We start from the raw sequence: 20,415 nt of genomic DNA, 5'->3' as shown, positions 1-20,415 counted from the left end.
CCACAATCAGATATCGGCTACATGTTAACCGCTCAATCCTCTCACACAAACACAAATCATGGCTGATGCCCTGCTGAGCACTTACAGGCACCCAAAGAATGTTAAACAGAAGAGCACAACATGCAATTAAACACCCATTTGTACATTTGTCTGAGTATCTTTTGTTCTAAGCAATTTGGTATATCATTTCTTTTCTGTTTTTTTTTTTTTTTCTTGAGTGATGAAGCACAAGTGTATATTGTTCCAAGACACTGGATGCACAACACTTTCAAGTCTCCACTTTTTTGTGCTTAAACAGGGCGGAGGGTTTGAATTTGGGCCATAAAAATGTTGGATTTCAGCCTTCATATTTTAACTATGATGCAGAATTGACCTAGTGGCTTTTCAGACTCAAACTGGGTTTAGATTTAGTCAGAATAAGGATACATGTTTTATTATTGTTGTTGTTGTTGTTGTTGTTGTTGTTGTTGTTGTTGTTGTTGTTGTTGTTACTGTTATAGCTAAGAGTGCAGTGAGACAAAAATATTCTTACTGCATAATCTGTTTTTTTTAATATCAGTATTCTGTCATACAGATTGTTTTCATGGTCTCAACAATCGTCAGTCAGGTCATCTGGACAGTTTTTTTTTTTTTTGCTGAAACATTTCACCTTCCATCCAGAAGGCTTCATCAGTCAAGGAAACGCACAACACAAAACTGATTCTTCCCCCAACAAGCTTACTCCAAAGTGGAACAAACCAGTTATGTTGGTGCTAAGATGGTGTCTTTGGCACGCCCCCTCCTCTGGAGCCAGCCCTCTTCTTCGTCGATAGTCATATCAAACTGTTTCAAAACCAAAAAAGTCCATGCTCAATAATCCAGGTATACAATCCAACAATTGTCAGTTACAGGTCCTTCTCAAAAAATTAGCATATTGTGATAAAGGTCATTATTTTCCATAATGTAATGATAAAAATGAAACTTTCATATATTTCAGATTCATTGCACACCAACTGAAATATTTCAGGTCTTTAATTGTTTTAATACTGATGATTATGGAATACAGCTCATGAAAACCCAAAATGCCTGTCCCAAAAAATTAGCATATTTCATCCCACCAATGAAAGACAAGTGTTTTTAATACAAAAAACACCAACCTTCAAATAATCATGTTCAGTTATGCACTCAATACTTGGTCGGGAATCCTTTTGCATGAATGACTGCTTCAATGCGGCGTGGCATGGAGGCAATCAGCCTGTGGCACTGCTGAGGTGTTATGGAGGCCCAGGATGCTTCGATAGCGGCCTTAAGCTCATCCAGAGTGTTGGTCTTGCGTCTCTCAACTTTCTCTTCACAATATCCCACAGGTTCTCTATGGGCTTCAGGTCAGGAGAGTTGGCAGGCCAATTGAGCACAGTAATACCATGGTCAGTAAACCATTTATCAGTGGTTTTGGCACTGTGAGCAGGTGCCAGGTCGTGCTGAAAAATGAAGTCTTCATCTCCATAAAGCTTTTCAGCTGATGGAAGCATGAAGTGCTCCAAAATCTCCTGATAGCTAGCTGCATTGACCCTGCGCTTGATAAAACACAGTGGACCAACACCAGCAGCTGACATGGCACCCCAGACCATCACTGACTGTGGGTGCTTCACACTGGACTTCTGGCATTTTGGCATTTCCTTCTCCCCAGTCTTCCTCCAGACTCTGGCACCTTGATTTCCGAATGACATGCAAAATTTGCTTTCATCTGAAAAAAGTACTTTGGACCACTGAGCAACAGTCCAGTGCTGCTTCTCTGTGGCCCAGATCAGGTGCTTCTGCCGCTGTTTCTGGTTCAAAAGTGGCTTGACCTGGGGAATGTGGCACCTGTAGCCCATTTCCTGCACATGCCTGTGCACGGTGGCTCTGGATGTTTCTACTCCAGACTCAGTCCACTGCTTCCGCAGGTCCCCCAAGGTCTGGAATCGGCCCTTCTCCACATTCCTCCTCAGGGTCCGGTCACCTCTTCTCGTTGTGCAGCGTTTTCTGCCACACTTTTCCCTTCCCACAGACTTCCCACTGAGGTGCCTTGATACAGTACTCTGGGAACAGCCTATTCTTTCAGCAATTTCTTTCTTTGTCTTACCCTCTTGCTTGAGGGTGTCAACGATGGCCTTCTGGACAGCAGTCAGGTCGGCAGTCTTACCCATGATTGTGGTTTTGAGTAATGAACAAGGCTGGGAGTTTTTAAAAGCCTCAGGAATCTTTTGCAGGTGTTTAGAGTTACGTCGTTGATTCAGATGGTTAGGTTAATAGCTTGTTTAGAGAACCTTTTCATGATATGCTAATTTTTTGGGACAGGCATTTTGGGTTTTCATGAGCTGTATGCCATAATCATCAGTATTAAAACAATTAAAGACCTGAAATATTTCAGTTGGTGTGCAATGAATCTGAAATATATGAGAGTTTCATTTTTATCATTACATTATGGAAAATAATGACCTTTATCACAATATGCTAATTTTTTGAGACGGACCTGTAGATTATTTGGACAGTTTATTTATTTTTTTGCTGAAATATTTCACCTTCCATCCGGAAGGCTTCATCAGTCAAGGAAACGCACATCACTAAACTGATTCTTCCCCCAACCAGCTTACTCCAGAGTGGAGCAAACCAGTTATGTTGGTGCTAAGATGGTGTCTGTGGCACGCCCCCTCCTCTGGCTCTGGCCCTCTTCCTCGTTGACAGACATGTCAAACTGGTTCAAAACCAACATAGTCCATACTCAATAATCCAGGTATACAATCCAACAATTGTCAGTTAGGTCATCTGGACAGTTTTTTTTTTGTTTGTTTTTTTCTGAAACGTTTCACCTTCCATCCAGAAGGCTTCATCAGTCAAGGAAATGCACAACACAAAACTGATTCTTCCCCCAACCAGCTTACTCCAAAGTGGAACAAACCAGTTATGTTGGTGCTAAGTGCTCCTTTCCTCTGGAGCCAGCCCTCTTCCTGGTCGACAGTCATGTCAAACTGGTTCAAAACCAAAAAAGGAGGGGGCCTGCCAAAGACACCATCTTAGCACCAACATAACTGGTTTGTTCCACTTTGAAATAAGCTGTTTTGGGAAGAATCAGTTTTGTGTTGTCGGTTTCCTTGACTGATGAAGCCTTCCGGATAGAAGGTGAAACGTTTCAGAAAAAAAAAGAACTGTCCAGATGACTTGACTGAAAATTGTTGGATTGCATACATGGATTGTTGAGCATGGACTTTTTTTGGTTTTCATGGTCTGTTTCTGCAAATAAATTCATGGTTATCTCATGAACAAGGATGAGTATCTGTGATAAAGAAAATAAAGTCCATCTCGCTCTTTATGCCCCCTGTAAATTCCTTTGTTCCCTGGCATATTTATCTGGAAAGGCATTACTATTTTCATTCCAGCTTTACTTTTTTTTTCAGTGATGGCAGGAAGATGTCTGATATGTCCTTCCTAATAGTAGTTTGTCCCACCTGCCTCACTGTTTGTTTTAGTTTGTATTCATATATAGTGAGTTTTGTGCTTTTCCAAGGCATTTTCTGATTTGCCTTGGCCAGGCAGTGTGGTCTTCACATGACCAATCAAATATGTCAAACCACCAGTGTTTTCTCTCCACATGTACAACAAGAAAATCTGGCTTCAATTATTATTGCACCCCAAGGGGGACTTCCAAAATTCCTCTCCTCCTCATTTGTCAGAAATGAAGCTCTCTAGTTTCCTGCCATTTGCTGAAATATGTCTTTTGATATTAAATCACACTGTTTTCCACTGGCTCTATGACCAAGACAAATGTTTATCGTATTTATTTATGTCACTGGAGATGAGCCTGCAGTTCAGCATTGCATAGACTTGGCTGCAGATTCCTATATTATGTTGATTATGAGAAAGAGAGTCTACTAAATATGCTAAAGCGAAGAGATAATTTGGAAAAGCGTATGAGGTAACGATGTGTTACACATCGTAGGCTTAAGGAGGATGGTAGAGGTACTGCTACATAAACCCTAATGAATCTAAACTGACACATCCCACCCAAATCTTACTGAGCTCTTAGTTTGATTTATGCTTTGTTGATAAATGTGGTTCCAAATGTTGATTAAGGATCTGTTTCACTTGTTTGTATGTCAACAAATCTAGCTAAATCCTATTATGCACCTCTGATCTCCAGTTGCCATTGTTTTTGTACTTGGTGCTTACTGTCATAACATCTTGCTCTGGTAGAGACCTTCTCAGTGTGGCGAGAAAAGGGAAATGCTATCTGAAAATTGCCACTGACATGGCCGAAACAAATAAGACTACTCATGCTGCTGCTACATCTGCAGTCATTTTAAGCCTTCATTTATACCATTTAAGCTCTCATTTGAATTCACCAGCACAAATAAACATTTCATAATGAACCCAAAGCCCTGATGTCATATGCAGATGTTGAATTTTGATTATTCCTTTTGCCTCATGAATTCGTCAGAATCTTGTCTCTCAAAGGCAAAATAGATTACATCATTTTTCCTTGGCACTGGAGAAATGCTGTTTGCTCCTTTGACTACAGACGGAGCGCTGCCCAGTCCTGACATATCGCTACATCTCCTCCAGCCTGTTACAGTTTGTGTATACTGTAAAAGCTCTGTGTTTTTGTAGATAGAAATAGAAAGCAAAAGGCAATTAAAGCAATGGCCTCCAGACTTCTGTGCTGTCCAGGCTTTAAGCAACGATTGCTGCCAATGATAAGATGGCATAATGCAGGACTTTATAAAAATAAACAAATGATTTCACCTGTGACATGTGGGGGTTATTTATCTGAGGCTTGTTGTACATTTACCAGAAGCTTTGATAAAGTTGTAAATCCCCTGTAAGACACACAAGCTACTAAAACACTGAAATGACTAAAGAAGGGGAAAGTAGTAGGTAGTACCTGGTGCCAGAAAATATTTATGGTTTCACTTTAACAGAATAGCTGGAGTACTCCTAGATCAAAGTATAAATACATAGTGTTAGTCATAAAACCTATTTCTGCATGGACATTGTTTACCTAAAAAGAGGTAGCTGCTTTTGTAAGGTATTTTTTTGCACTTCTGTCCAACATATGAAGTGCAACTTAAACTAAACAAATTTTTATGCATTTCCTTTCTATATTTTTTTTTACATAAAAAAAAAAAAAATTGCATCGTGAGCTTCCGGTTCTGTGGCCTCAGGATTCCATCTCTGCTCTTTGCAGATGATGTGGTCCTGTTAGTGTCATCGTGCCATGATCTCCAGCTCTTACTGGAGCGATTCACACCCGAGTGTGAAGTGGCTGGGATGAGAATCGGCACCTCCATATCTGAGGTCATGGTCCTCAGTCAGAAAAGTGTGGATTGCTCTCTCCGGGTCGAGGGTGAGGTGAAGTCAAGTCAAGTGGTCAAGTGGAGGCATTCAAGTATCTTGGGGTTTTGTTCATGAGCGACGGAAGAATGGAGCGTGAGATTGACAGATGGATTGGTGCAGCATCTGCAGTATTGCGGACTCTGTGCCGGTCCGTTGTGGTGAAGAGGGAGCTGAGCTGTAAGGCAAAGCTCTCTGTTTATTGCTCAGTCTACATTCCTACCCTCACCTATGGTCATGAGCTGTGGTAGTGGTGACCAAAGAAAGAGATCGTGGATACAGATGGTTGAAATGAGTTTCCTCCGCAAGGTAGCTGAACTCTCCCTTAAAGATAGGATGAAAAGTTCAGTTATCCGAGAGAGACTCAGAGTAGAACCACTGCTCCTCCACATCGAGAGGAGCCAGTTGAGGTGGTTCAGTCATCTGGTAAGGATGCTCCCTGGGTGTCTCCCAGTGGAGGTGCTTTGGGGATGTCCGAGTGGGAGAAGATCACAGGGAAGACCCGCGACACACTGAAGAGACTATGTCTCTCTGATGGCCTGGGAACGCTTCAGGGAAGAGCTGGAAGAGGTGGCTGTGAAAAGAGGTGTCTGGGCCTCCCTGCTCAAGCTGCTGTGCCCGCAACCAGACTTCGGAATAAGTGGAAGATGATGGATGGATGGATGGATGGATGGATGGATGGATGGATGGATGTGAGCTTACTGCAGTGCTAAAACCTAAACTTGTTTATCTGTAAATCAAGTCATCTTTTATCTCTTCTCTCTGTAGACGTGCGATGAACCTCGGCATTCTGCGTGACCCAGGCTCAGAGGTGGAAGATCGTCAGTATCAAATCGACCTTCAGTCCCTCAACATCGGGACTGCTCAGTGGGAGCAACTCAAGCCAGAGAAGGAGGGGGTCAAAGGAGGTGTGACAGCAGAGAATGAGAGGAGCTCCCAGAATCCTGCCCTAGAGTGGAACATGGCTAGCAGGTCAGCAGGTTCTTCAGTCTTCTGCTTGCTGTTAGTAGAAAATACTACTTTGTTGTTTTGTAGGTTGTAAGTCAATCCTAGCACACCATTTGCGCAATCTTCTTTTTCAGCACCATTATCCTCAAGGTTTTTATTTTTTTTAATTTTTTATCTGTGTTACACTCATTAGAAACAGTGTCTTGTGATTTTTAAAGCACATTGCCCTGCTGGCTCTAGAGTTAGCACAATGAGCAGTTTTTATTATTTTTCTTTTTTTTTTTCCACTCTCTGTTCCTGACAAATTATCTTAGCAAATACTGTCTGGATTTATAGCAGTTTTACACTGGCTCCAGTATTTCTTTAATCTTGACATTGTCAGATTTTATTGTTGTTTCATATTGTTTTATAGTGTTTATATACCTTCGGGTCAGCACATGGCCATTGAGTTAGCATCGTATCATGTAGCCTCTTCATTCACAGTCATAACTAAAATCCTGACATTTTTTTTCTTGTCAGTAGCCTAAACAAGCACAAAAGTAACAGCCTGTTTGGCCTCACATCCTCTTTTTCCGCTTATGCATTGAGAGGGAACGGGCCCAAAAATCACAGAATTATGGGCAAAGGCTGCTGTTTTGTTCTGTGTCCACTAAAAATAGGCCTCATGGAAGAATTTGTTGCTAAATCAACACAGCGCTGATTGAGACTGCTCCCAGGTCATTGGGACTTTTAAGTGACACCCACTGAGATACACCGTTCTCACACAAACAGATGCAGTCAAAAGGTTCCCAGTAACCCTCATACAAACCTATTCTGGACATCTGTCCTTTCTCTTCTTTAAAATTTAGATACTCTTCGCACACATGCACACAAACACGCACACACACGCAATATGTTGCCGTGCTTGGAGTTTTGCCAGGAAAGAGCAGACTGTTGCTGGTGATACTGATGCCTGAGCCCTCAGCTCTTAGACCTGCAGTAAGACTTTTATTGTGGCAGTCAGTCAAGATTTATTTACTGGAGACCCTTTTATTAAGTTTCTTCTTCCTGAATGAGCTCTTGCTACTGTAAACGTTCTCTTTAAATGCAAACAATGCCCACAAAGCACTTAAAAGTCAAGACAAAGTTCACTACTTAGAAGTCACTACTTCCCGTCTTCATAGTCAAGAAGACAAAAAACTCTTTCCCCACTCAAGCAAGTTTATTTTTCTGACAGAACAAATGTTTGCAAGTGGCTTTTTTTTTTTTTTGCTTTATTTTTATTGTTAATGTTGAAATTTCAAGCTGGTTGCTTTGAAATAGATGATAGAAACACTCAGGTGGTGACTGTGTACGTGGCGAGGTTTCCTTTCACTGATGGATAACATGTTGGCTTAGTGGTTACCACTGTTGCCTCACAGCCAGAAGGTCCTGGGTTCAATCCCCAGGTTGTGCACGGGGTCTTTCTGTGTGGAGTTTGCATGTTCTCTCCATGGGTTTATGTGGGTTTTCTCTGGGTCCTTCGGTTTCCTCCCACAGTCAAAAAAAGCATGTCTGTTTAGACTACCCCCTCCCTTGAACATATGGTCTGTGATCTATTAAATAAAGGTTCAGTAAAAAGGGTAAAAGAGGAAGCATCAATGTAATGTAAATATTTTACTATTTTGAAAATTTATTGTATTTTTGTTTTGTTTGGAAAGTAATATTTTAATTTAATTCCATTGAAGCCTGAGCCAGAAATGTGAATATGTCCCCAAACATATGTGGGAAGCCCACCCAGTGTTACCAGTGTGGAGCGACATTACTTCTCTGTTGTTACAGAATCCAAACCACTTCATGTCACTGATGTGGCGTGACCTTGTAGTCAAGTAGCCCAGCACATCACGTTGATAGAACATCATGATTTCATTCTGTCTCCTCCACACTTCCTTGCCTCTTTTTTTTTCTTATTGTTTCACTCAGAATACCAGAAGGTAAAAGACTAACACTTTTTCACAGTTACTGTATTTAATATATTCAGCAAAACTGTCAACATGTAGTCCAACAGGTCCTCTGGACGTTTTTTTTTTTGTTGAAACGTTTTATCTTTCATCCAAAGGACTTCATCAGTCTGAGGAGCCACAACAAACTCAGTCTTGTACATAACACCATCACATAGTGGGTGCTCCATTACATGAGAGGGTGGACTCCAGAAACCATCTGAGCACCATCAAACTGGTTCACCTACTCTGTAAGGTGCTATTTATAAGAGTGAGTTTGTTGTGGCTCCTCGGACTGATGAAGTCCTTTGGATGAAATATGAAATGTTTCAACAAAAGAAACCATCCAGAGGATCTGACTTAACTTTGATGGATTTGTATGCATGAATTATCTATCATGGTAAGTGGACTGAACTCCTTTCTATCTTCTCAAGACACTCAAAGCTCTTTACACAACAATCTGTGCCTCATTTACCCATTCACACAGCACTCTTAATAGATCTACAAATCTAATGGAACAAATCATTCTAAAGAGACTAATCTGAGCTTTATCACATTCATACACTGATGGGACACACATCAGAGGCAATGAGGGATTCAGTGTCTTACCCAGGGACCCTTCACCATGTGACTGCTGGTGGAATGGAACCTCCAACTCTTGCATTAGAGGACGACTGCTCCAACCGCTCAGCCACAGCCACCCCATGAGTCATGAACTTTGATATCTCATCGTGTAGTTTTTATTTTAGGTTATTTTATTTACTTGTAAAAAAGTGTTTTTACTTCATCAATGGATTGACTGAAAATCTGTATTTGCTAATCGCCAGGCTATAGGTTTATTTATTTGACCAACCAGTCCCATTGATAGATCTAGTTAAGATGAGGCTTCCTAATAAAGGAGAACAAGCGGAGCCTTAAACCAGTATCTTACTGGACAGCCACTGCTGTAGTCTTGTTGATGAACAACATTCATGAAGGAGTCTATAAAATGTCCTAATTTTCACAAAGGTTCTCTATTTCCTCATGTGAGGCACAAAGGCCCACAGCCTCGTCACTTGGAATTTGAACATTCACAAATTGTATAACAAATTTTGTCTCGTAATAGTTTCAGATCTGTCACATCTTCACAGGTACTGAGCTAAAAACTGGTGCAGTAGTAGCGGAGTCTCATCCTCAACATGAACTTTGACCACTAACAAATCGAACAAGGTCTTTGAAAACATTTACATATAAGGCGGCAGACAATGTGCTTTTATTCAAGTAATGCAACATTTTAATAAATTCTGTCATTTAAAATTGTTGTTTTTCATAAATGTATTATGTCCTGGTTTGATTATTTTTTTTCTCTTCTAAGAAATAAATATTGTATATAAATGGCTTCTAAACAGCTCTTCCTGTATATATTTTTTTTGTTTTTTTCCCATTTGTACTTAAAATGTCAATCTGTAATTGTAAAAAATGCTGTATGTCCCTGATGCCAAGTCCAAATAGTCTAACGGGGAATGAGAATAAATGTTGTGCTTAATGTAATTTCAGTGTTCTTTTGGACATTTGAATAGTTATTGTTGTCTTTAAAGTTTAACAGGTCTGGATTTATTTTTAGAGCCTGTAAATGTTTGATCTAGCTGTTGCTAAATTAGATTTTTATCACTTTAAATATGGTCACATTTCAGTATAAACTTTAGTTTTTTTACTTCTCTTTAATCGTGTTAAAAATCTACAGACTGTTCAAAACTGTCCAGTTTAATATTTAACCTGTGGCAGTATTCTCATGTTTGTTTTTGTTGTTAATTTTTTTTAATTGTCCTCTAATTCTTTTAGTTTAACTTCCAAACAAACTCTTCAATGTGCCTGTGGTAACCTTCTCTTTCCCTGTCCGTCCTGCTGTGGTGAGCAGTGAGACCCACAGTTGGAAACTGCGCTGCCCTGCTCCACAGCATGCTGCTCTCCAGCCTTCTCCACCAACAACAAGTCATTACTGAACATGTGATGATTTAGTGCTCCAACACTGTGAGAAAAGGGAGTCAAATTCTCAGCTTTCCTTGTCTACTAAAATCACTTGAAGAAATGTGCCGCCTCGGTTTTAACAAGTTTTGACACACACCACTTCCAGAGTTCACACCTTTTCCTTTTTTCCATACGTTGATACGCTCCACTCTGCTCAACTTTAAACTTGCAGCGTGTTCACTGATGCCTTTGGGGTTCAACTTCAGTAGTTGTGGATCTGCAGTGGCCTCAGTTTGCTTCCTGAGGTTTTGTGAGGAAATTCCAGCACTACGGATCGGCTGACAGGATCTGTCCTCGTCACAGTTTATAGTTGCCTGCTAGGGAAAGACCTCGTGTCAGAGAGCTGTGAACCACCCAGCGCAGGCCTCTCTTTTTGTTCCTGCCATTCATATGTCAACTTACTGATTACACCACGTTACATCCCATGTAAGAGAAGTCACTCCTTCCATTCTCGCTGCATGTGCAGCAAAATTGCACCCACGCAAACATGCACTCAGACGCACAAGCTCTCAAACCCAGTCAAAGGCTTTTACAATGCTGGTAAATTGAGCCTCACGCCTCCAAGTTTAGCTGGTGACTGATAGCACCTGTCCTCTGCAACGAGACACTCATTGTTTCAATCCCTGTCTGAGAGGAGATTAGCCAACACCAATTGGCCTCACAGATCATTTCACTTCTGAATTAGTTCCCTCTCAAACTTTGTATGCAACAAAAAATGTGTCAGCAAATAATCCCTTAAGGGCTCTGGTAATGCACATTTGTGTAGCAGGAGTGAATGTGATATTGGTTCTGGTTAAGTACTGTACTCGAGGCCACCTAGAATCTAGGCCTCTTGTAATCCTGTCTAACTATAAATATTAGAAGCTGTACCACTTGATTGTTTTAATAACAGCAGATGTGGCAATTAACACCACCTTATAAAGCTCTCTGTGTATATGTTTTACTGCTAACAAATGTTTCCACAAAATTGACCTGATTGTGGGAATGAACATTAGTGAAACGTAGAGGATTGATACGAGACATTCTCAGCTTGAGCTCGTGTATACAATTAAGGGTTGTTCCCTCTTGAGACCTGTCAAATAACGTCTGTCTTTAACCTCGTTCAAGCTCCAGCTAAAATATTTCTGTCCAAAAAAATATAAAAAATACAATAAAGCTCAATTGTGGAATTTTGTCACATGTCAAGCCCTCAAGAGGAAATCGGTTCTGAAATCCTTTTTTTTGTTGATGTTTTTGACTGATATTAAATTTTAAAGGAGCCAAAACTATTTTGAAAGATACCATACCATTTTATTTATAGAGCACTTAAAACAGCGACAAGGCCAACTAAAGTGCAGTACAGACAGAACAACAGACAACACACGAAGCAATGTACAAAATGAAGTAAATCAAAAATATAGACATAAAAATGATGCAGATAATAAATATGATGACTAAACAGTGTGGAGCGTCCAGGTTCAAAACACAGAGCCTCTGGTTTTGAAAGCTACTGAAAAGTAGTGAGTTTTTAAATGGGATTTGAAAACTGAGAGGGAGGGGGCCTGTCTGACAAGCTGCGGTAACTCGTTCCAAAGTCTTGGTCCTGCTACAGAGAAGGCCCTGTCACCTCTGCGCTTAAGACGAGTTCCTGGAACTGTGAGGAGCAATTGGTCCGCTGACCTCAGGGAACGTGGTGGGACATACGGTTGTAGCAGATCAGAGAGTTTTTTTTTTTTTGGGGGGGGGGGGGGGGACTGTTCAGCGATTTGTAGACATATAGAAAGATAGTCTACATTTCAGCTAAGGGCACAATAATAGCTCATTTGTAAACATATTGTGGTTATTTTTGTTGTCTTGTCATTTCTGTAATTTGGGACAATCTTACAACTGGTGTCCATAACAAGTTATTAGTAAAAAATGGAGAGAACAACTGTTCCCTGTCGGTCGATTATACCGTTCGATATAAGTATATCCCTCTTTTTTTTATTTATGAATTAGTAGGTATGCATAAACTGTTTGTACACTTGTGGAAACTTCCTGACGAGGTGTTGTCTACTCGTATGTTTTTACAGTATCAGGCGCCACCAGGAGCGTCGAGCCATTCTCACACCGATCCTCACAGACTTCTCCGTCCGGGTGACTGCTGCCCCGGCCATCATCTTCAGCAAGAATCTGTCTCCAGACGGTGGACAGACCGAGGTCAGATATGGCAATGCACAAACCAGTTCACATTGTCTACAGTTTGCTTATTTGAACACCACAAAACGTAACAAACTTTTGGATATATAATTTATTTCTTGAACAGTTTTTTTTTTTTTTTCCACTAGCGTGTTTCCTATTTGCATTGATCAGAATCAGCTTTAATGTCATTGCACCGAAGCACAACAAAATTACATTTCAGTACAGCCCGTCCGAGTAAAACATAAACAACAGGCATGGGAAGACGGAGTGTCTGAGGCCACGGCCTCATGGGAGGCGCTGCCATTTTCATTAGATAAGAAAAGAGAAACACGGGGGAAGGGGTGGTATTAAAAAAAATCATATCTCACACTGTGTCCTAGACGGGACACAGTGAATGTTGCAAAAAAATAAAACCTCAGCACAGAAACAGCAACATGCTGATGACATAATACATATGCATGAGGAAGGCCAATGAAGGTGGTGAGTTTGTCCGTGGACACTGCCAGATAGTCCCCATAGTCTTAATAAAAGATGGTGCAGTGTGTATCAGCCGGCTCAGCTCTGATACAGGTCCACATATGTCCTCAGGATGGGAGCGGGGAGAGCAGAGAGCAGAGCTTCTTGTTCACATAACATCCAGGTGAGTTTGAGATAGTTGGCCAATTCAAGGCCGACATGGGGGAGCCAGATTCAGATGTTATTTTAGGTCAGATTGACTGCTTGATTTCTGTCTGCCTGATAGTTTTACTGGTATATCTCAATGGCAACTTCAAACAGCCGAATTTTGTGGTCAGCACTGCCAGGCCGAGCTTGTAGCTTCTCCAAGGTCGATTTTTTTCCCGCCAGTGAGTTTCAGGAGCTGCAAGTGGCCTGCGATTCTCAGAAATTGCGTCCAGCTTTCAGCTCACACAGCATCTGGGTTGAGTAGTCATCACTTGGCACATTCCTTCACTCAAGTCGGGCAGCCTTACAATGGCCAGAACAGCTGCCTACGTTTTCCGTATTTGTCGATATTCCAGGTAACCGCCAACTCCAAAAAGCAGAAATCCTGTTATCATAAATCCAATTACGTACGCTGCTTCTACATCCTCAACGGACAATATGGACAGACACACAATCTTCCACTGCCCCCAGCAATGTATCGTGTATCCAGCTGTAAGTGTCCCGTCAGGGCAAGAGGGCTCTCCTTCGACGTCTTCTCGTCGAGAAAATTTTATCAATTGATGCACTTCATTCATGTTTGTGCACTGCTAAACTAAGTTCTTTTGCTCTTTGACCAGTTACAGCCACGACTGCAACCCTTGCTCTTAGGATCTGTTGTTCATATGAAAACAGACATGGAATATGTGATATATGGAAAATATTTGTTTTGCTCTTAACATACAGTAACATGCTCATTAAAAGTCCCTCAGCCAGTCCACCATGTAATGGAGGCTTTTGACCTCAAGAGTTCAAACCTTTCTGCTTATACAGCTGATGTTTTTTGGCATGACTCTCTGAGACTTCCTGCCTCTTTGATGCCTTGTCCGACCACGCTAATGCGCCCCTTGACAATGTGTAACGGCTAATCCATAGTTTGTACTGACACATGCATACACACACACACACATGCACACAGTGATTTGTGTAATCCTCTTTGATTTAAAGACTTGGAGCCAGTAACAACATAAACAAAACTGGCCTTTGAACTAGTTAATGTGGAGGAGAAGAAAAATATAGCAAAATTATTTTTAATTATTTTCTGTCATATTTAGCATGTTTTGTAGAGTTCAACACATAAAAGTGCATGCTACTATATGAAACTAACCTAAACGGTGTATGTTCTTAAACAGAGGAGTTGGGTAGATGGTCTGAGCAGTACCCTGTGTGGACTGATTGTAGCTCTGCTTCATGTGTGTGCCTCAGTCTTCATTGTCTATGAGTAATATCCTATCAGATGTAACCTCCTTGCTGAGATTTACACTGCTGACTGTGGGTGGGACCCTGGAGAGGAGATAGAAACACACTGAGCATAGACCTGGACAGAGAAGGGTTTGTTATGTGTACACAGGGCTTTAAGGTTCAAAGGAGTCCACAGTGAGGCTACAAAACTTTCCTGATGTATTGAACCAATTTCCGTCTCTCTCCTCCCACCTTCTCTTATAATGTCTCCCTGCTCTACCTCCCTTGTCCTTAGGAAGTGGTGGTGTGTGGCCACTCTCTGGAGGTGAATGTGACCAGCAGTCTGGATTTCTACCTCAGTGTTGCCCAGGTGCAGCTCCTGCAGCAGCTTCTCAGAGACAACATGGTGGGCCAAAATGCTCCAGAGAAAAGTGCCCAGGTACGTACACTGTTCACAGTTATAAAGACACGAGGACATTAACTTCAACTTTTACTCTATTTACTCATATGTAGGGAAAAAAAACAAAACAAAAAAAACCATATTTACATGTTTCCTTTAGTTTTTGCACATCAGAGTTTCTTTATTTGTCATTCGCACCACGTGTGGAACATGTGGTGGAACGAAATTGTGTACACAGGGGCCCATCAGGCTTATAACGTAAAAGAAAAACTTAATTTTAAGGCTACTCCATTTAAGCTTGATGTTTATGAACACAGCAGCACAGTGACTCAGTTGGTACATCTGTTGCCTCTCAGCGAGGAGGTTGCCAGTTCAAATCCCTGCCCAGAACCTTTCTGGGTGGAGTTTGCATGTTCTCTCCGTGCGTGCAGTTTCCTTTCACAGACCAAAGACATGCATGTTAGACTGATTGGTAACTCTAAATCATCTGTAGGTGTGAGTGAGAGAGTGAATGTTTTTGTCTCGTTTGTCTGTCTGTGTCTCTGTGATGGACTGGAGACCTGTCCAGGGTGTCCCCTACCTCTCACACAGTGATAGCTGGACATGGACACCAGTGACCCCTGTGATCCGAAAAGGAAGAAGTGGGTAAAGATGATTGATGGATGGTTTATGAACACACAGATTTGTATGTTCTGTTGAAGTATTTAGGTCCTTTCAATCAAACAGTAAGGATGTGAGTTTTTCTGTTTTCTACTCGTATGGTAACGGAACGCACTGACTGGATCATCTCATTTTTGTTTACAGGGTTTGTTTACACGCATTTAAAAGAACATAATTTGACATGTTATTATGAGCATAGGCACATGTTTTCCTAAATCTATCATGATGATTCTTCTGTTGCAGTGTCCCCAGTTATCACCCCTAACTGTTATGTATGAAATCAGCACAATTAAATATTTATTCGTTCAGAGCGTCGCAGCTCTGTTATGTGGCATTAATTCAGTGTGCTCGGCTCAGATGCAGCTTTCAGGGCCCTTCCCATTGTTTACAAGACAACGAGCGCTCAGGCGCCGTTTGCCTCGTCTGACTGCTTCATAAAACCTTCTAATGGAACAATATAAAAATATTTACCAGCAATGGTGAAGATGGGACTTCTAGCAAAGGGGGCCAGGAGAGTTAAGGAGGGGGATGAGTTCAAATATAATAAATTACCAAAGTGACTTTAATGTTGTTTCATTTTGAGATTCTTTAAAAGAGGAAATGTTTACTTAAGTGCTTCCGATGACTCAGACCCTCTGAAAGCTTCTGAAACATGCTGAAGGCTTCCTAGGAAAAAAAGGCAAACAAATGAATGAACAAAGGATGCAGTGAAATTATTTTTATTTTATTAACCTTTATTTCACCAGGCAAATCCCATAGAGGCCACAGATCTTTCTGCAAGGGAGGCCTGGGCCTGAAGGCAGCCTAACATGCATGTTTTTGGACAGTGGGAGGAAACCGGAGTATCCGGAGAAAACCCACGCAAACACGAGGAGAACAAGCAAACTCCACACAGAAAGAGCCCAGGTCCAACCAGGGACTGAACCCAGGACCCAGGCAACTGTGCTAACCAGTAATCTATTGTGCTCCCCAAATAGACTCATAATAAAAGAGACAGATAAAATGACAAAATAACTGACTGTTGGTTAACAGATCTACATGCTCCACGGTGGGTTTGAGTCATGTAAAATAAAACAAAGAAATGTGTGCGTGCGTGTGTGTGCGTGTATATATATATATATATATATATATATATATATATATATATATATATACTTTTTTTTTTGTTTGTTTGTTTTACTGTAAAAGTTTATTTTGTTGCATTGGACATATACTTTTCTTTACACTTGCTTTTTATAGTAGTGTAAAATTATTTTATAAGCCATAGAATAATATCAGCAAACTAAAATTGAGTAGATCTTTCTAATGCTACCAAACGAGCTCTGACAGATCAAGACATAAACAAATGTCTAAACATATGGTCCTTGAGTCTTTAGTTGTCAGCAGCTGATCTTCAGGCTCCTGTGGATCGTTGGCTCCACTCTCTATAGGACAGACTCTCGACATAGATGGAGTTTAGAAATGGGACATGTGGCTCTTTGAAGGGAACCAAATCTTGAAGATGCATTCATTTCCAAGAATCATTCAGTTTTTTTTTAAAGTAGTGATGTCACCATGACATTGCGTCTCGACACCTGGCCGTACGTAGTGACATACAACATAAGGACCGTACTATGTGCCATGTCGAGCGCTCAGTCACTCACCCCACTACCCTCCGACAGGTCTCATGAGATATGTTGTTTGAATGCGTTTATAAAGCAGATAAAATATAGGGAGGGCCCTTTTGGGGAAAATGATGTCAAATGTGAGAATGTCTTTATTTTCTGTGCTGCAACAACAAGCAGCTTTCTCTTTTTACCCATCAGTGGTCAGAATGTCGTGCCTGACTGGTGTATTTTCAGCAATGCTATTAAACAGACATTGGGAAGGTTTCTCTAAATAATTGTGCCCTGGCTTTGGCATTTTGGAAATTCTGCTTAATACTATTTGCATGTAGTAAGTCTAATTGAGTGTGATGTGCTCTGGTTTGTAGGAGTGCATCTTATAAGCTGTAGAGCCCTCTAGTGGTAAATGTTGCAACAATAATGTGAAACTTTTCAGATCCTTGCTCTTGTAGTGAGTAGGCAGTGACCAGCTAATCTTCCCCTGCTAAAATGTAGAACACATTAGGAGCAGATGATGTCGGTACTATGCATGTTGATGAGTGGGGTATGAGACTGTACTGGTTAGCCCATCAACCCACAGCTGACAAGTTGTAGAGGCTGTGTTTCTCATGGTTTCTAGAATGATCATGATATAATTTCGCCACAAGTTCTTTATTTATTTATCTATCTTACCTTTTATTTATCTTATCGCATCTAATATAATCTGTGTTCTGTTCCAACATCCTTACTGAGTTTAATTATACAGACTGACAGGTGTGTTTGTGCTTCCTTCAGACAACCTGTGCAAAATATTTAAACATGTCCAGGGACTAACAAAGTCCATGCTCAATAATCCAGGTATATGGTTTGTTCCACTTTGGAGGAAGCTGTTGGGGGAAGAATCAGTTTTGTTGTGTGTTTCCTTGACTGATGAAGCCTTCCGGACCAAAGGTGAAACGTTTCAGCACAAAAAAAGAAACTGTCCAGATGACCTGAAAAAAGTTGGATGTCCAGGGACTCCTGCATCTGATGGAAACAAACTGTTTTTGTTGTGCACTTCCATTCAGCACGGTCCTCAAAACAAGCTGAAGGGAAGCACTACTACTTTCCCCTATTAGCAGACCCCTTAGTCCCTTTTTCCACACTCTGTTTGTCTTGAACAGATTCTCTTTCAACCCATACACTAATTTCAAACATTTCCCATCACCCCTCACAGCTGTGTTTTATTGTCAGCTAATGAATTTGTTTTGTTGGGGCTTTCGAGTTTCTGAGCAGTGGAGGGGCGAGCCAGAAGCGTGGGTAATGTTTGCAAGCATTGTGTAGGATTCTGAGTCATTTTGTAGACCCTGAGCTAAGCAACAAATGTGTTCGCACACATGCTTATGCACATATTTATACTTTTATTTGTCTGTTGTTTTCTAGAACCAGCTGGTCAGGATACTATACCAGTTTTCCCTTAGATCCTGACTGGGAGACAAAGTAAGAGGAACATGATCTCTGTGCACTCCACTAACTGATGTGATGCTCTTAAGTCACTACGTTATTTGAATGTGTATCTTGTCATTAGCTATGGTTGGTTACAGTCTGACATCATCTCAGTATCGTCTGCTTGATGTTCTGATGATGAAGCGAGGCTAGGTTTGGATCAAACGGCTTTCAGCAGCACGAGGTCCTGAAGCCCAGGAGCTAAGAATAGATGATAGAGCAGTTTGTTGGTCTTATCTCACTGCTTTGTGATCAGCTGTGTCACCCAACATCACAGAAACACATACCATCAAACACACACTGTCGTTACATTCCCTGCATCATAACTGTCTGCAGCCTTTACTGAGAGTCACAAGTGTCGTGTTTACCTCTAAACAGCTGACGTGGGGGGGGGGGTGTTGCATGTGCACTCACGTGTGTGTGTGTGTGTGTGTGTGTGTGAGAGGATTGCAATTCTTTTCTTTGTCTTTTAACCAAGTCATTGTCCTCCTAAACTTGTCTCACTGTCGTTGTCACTCTCTGGGTGCCAATCAGTCACCTCAGTAATAATCTGTCCAATCTGAACTGGTCATGTTTTAATTGCATTCCTCATTTCCATATTAGTGCATGTCTTCCTGTCTTTCTGACACACCAACAGACTGGGTCAGCCATGTGCGAGTACCACAGTGAGAGGAAAATACCCTCTGGTGCAGGGGAAGTCCCGCTCCACCTCATCCTGGGATGATTACACGCATGGGAAGCAGAGCTTTAGACTTCCTCCAGAACTTGAGCACACACACACATGAACACATGCACAGACACACACACTGCTGTTGGTGCACATACAAGTAAGGTAGAACATATCAAGCATCACCAGAACCTCAGAAATATGATTTTAAGCAAACACATTAGGAGTAAATAAGAGTTACCTGTTGAGTTGCATCTCTTTCACCACCTCTTGGTGTTATTTTGAGTGGACATTTTCACTGTTTGTTTATTTTTGTTTTTGTTTTTCCTTTTTTCTTTGCCCCTTGTGGTACCGGCACAGCTCATGGTTAGGAACAATACTGACTCATTCAGAACTAAGCAATGATGTACATACAGTATGTTGGATGATAGAAGAGAGGCTTCCTTCACTGACGACAGTTGTCAGTTAAAAAATGTTAATATTTCTGTTCTGTAGTCTGAGGTGCCCGTCTAAATAATACAAGCTGCAGTGCAAACTGTACTTATACAGTACTTGGACAGAAAGCCAAATCTCTGGTCAAGAAGCGACTTGACAAAAAACACTAAACTGTAGCCAGTGTGTTTAATAAACCACTAAACTAACTTAACCAGTATTTTCAAATGATGGTCCAAAGTACAACTGGTGGTATGCAGAATCCCTCCGTTAGTACCCAGAATAAATTATGATGTCATCTTTTAGAAGTTAAATAACAAGTTCATTAACTGTCTAAGCTGAACTGTGATGAAAAGCTAAAGTGCAAAAATACCCCCCCCCCCCCCCCCCAAAGAGCACCCATTAATGCACGTTCATTATCTTGACCACAAATGTAAACTATTGGAAACAAAACTACAACGAGGGTCCTTGTGGAAGCTGGAGTGGACAGTGGTTAAGTACTGTGGTAATTGTTACTTAAGCAGCCTCAGAGATGTCTCTGTAGGACTTGCTAGCAACAAACAGTTTAAAACGTTGAGTAATTTGATTTAAGTTTCCTAAATGCTATATCCATGAAGAAGAAGAATGAGACAAGACTGCTGTGTGCTATGTGTAATCCATCCAAATTTTAAGATTATTTAGAGATTGAAGCAACTTCATATTTGTTTTAGAATTTTAGGACACATTCTCAGTAGTGGACCTCTGGTCTTTATGAGGCGTTTTGATCATTTGCACTAGACACCCCCACTTAGTTTAGGTTGTTTGTCATATACAGGTCAACACAAGGTCAACAATGCAATGAAGTGCTCAGGACAAGAAGAACTGTCTCCAAGAAATACCAAAGTG

At 41.1% G+C, this 20,415-nt stretch overlaps 1 protein-coding gene across 1 annotated transcript in view; it reads left to right on the top strand.

Annotated features, from left to right (window-relative positions):
• Window positions 1–6,124: 6,124 nt before the first annotated feature.
• The window catches only part of LOC119410390 (vacuolar protein sorting-associated protein 13B), a 59,758-nt gene continuing 45,467 nt past the window's right edge, over window positions 6,125–20,415 (top strand). Inside the window, exons 1-3 of the mRNA XM_037677301.1 lie at window positions 6,125–6,321; window positions 12,314–12,440; window positions 14,599–14,742. Of these exons, the coding sequence (XP_037533229.1) occupies window positions 6,125–6,321; window positions 12,314–12,440; window positions 14,599–14,742 (468 nt within the window). The remainder of the gene's footprint in view (window positions 6,322–12,313; window positions 12,441–14,598; window positions 14,743–20,415) is intronic.

Source organism: Nematolebias whitei, chromosome 5, assembly GCF_014905685.2.
Source record: "Nematolebias whitei isolate Nwh7 chromosome 5, NemWhi1, whole genome shotgun sequence".
In the NCBI taxonomy this organism is placed as follows: domain Eukaryota; kingdom Metazoa; phylum Chordata; class Actinopteri; order Cyprinodontiformes; family Rivulidae; genus Nematolebias; species Nematolebias whitei.
Note: the sequence above shows the minus strand (reverse complement) of the source record. Positions and strands in the feature narration are given on the sequence as shown.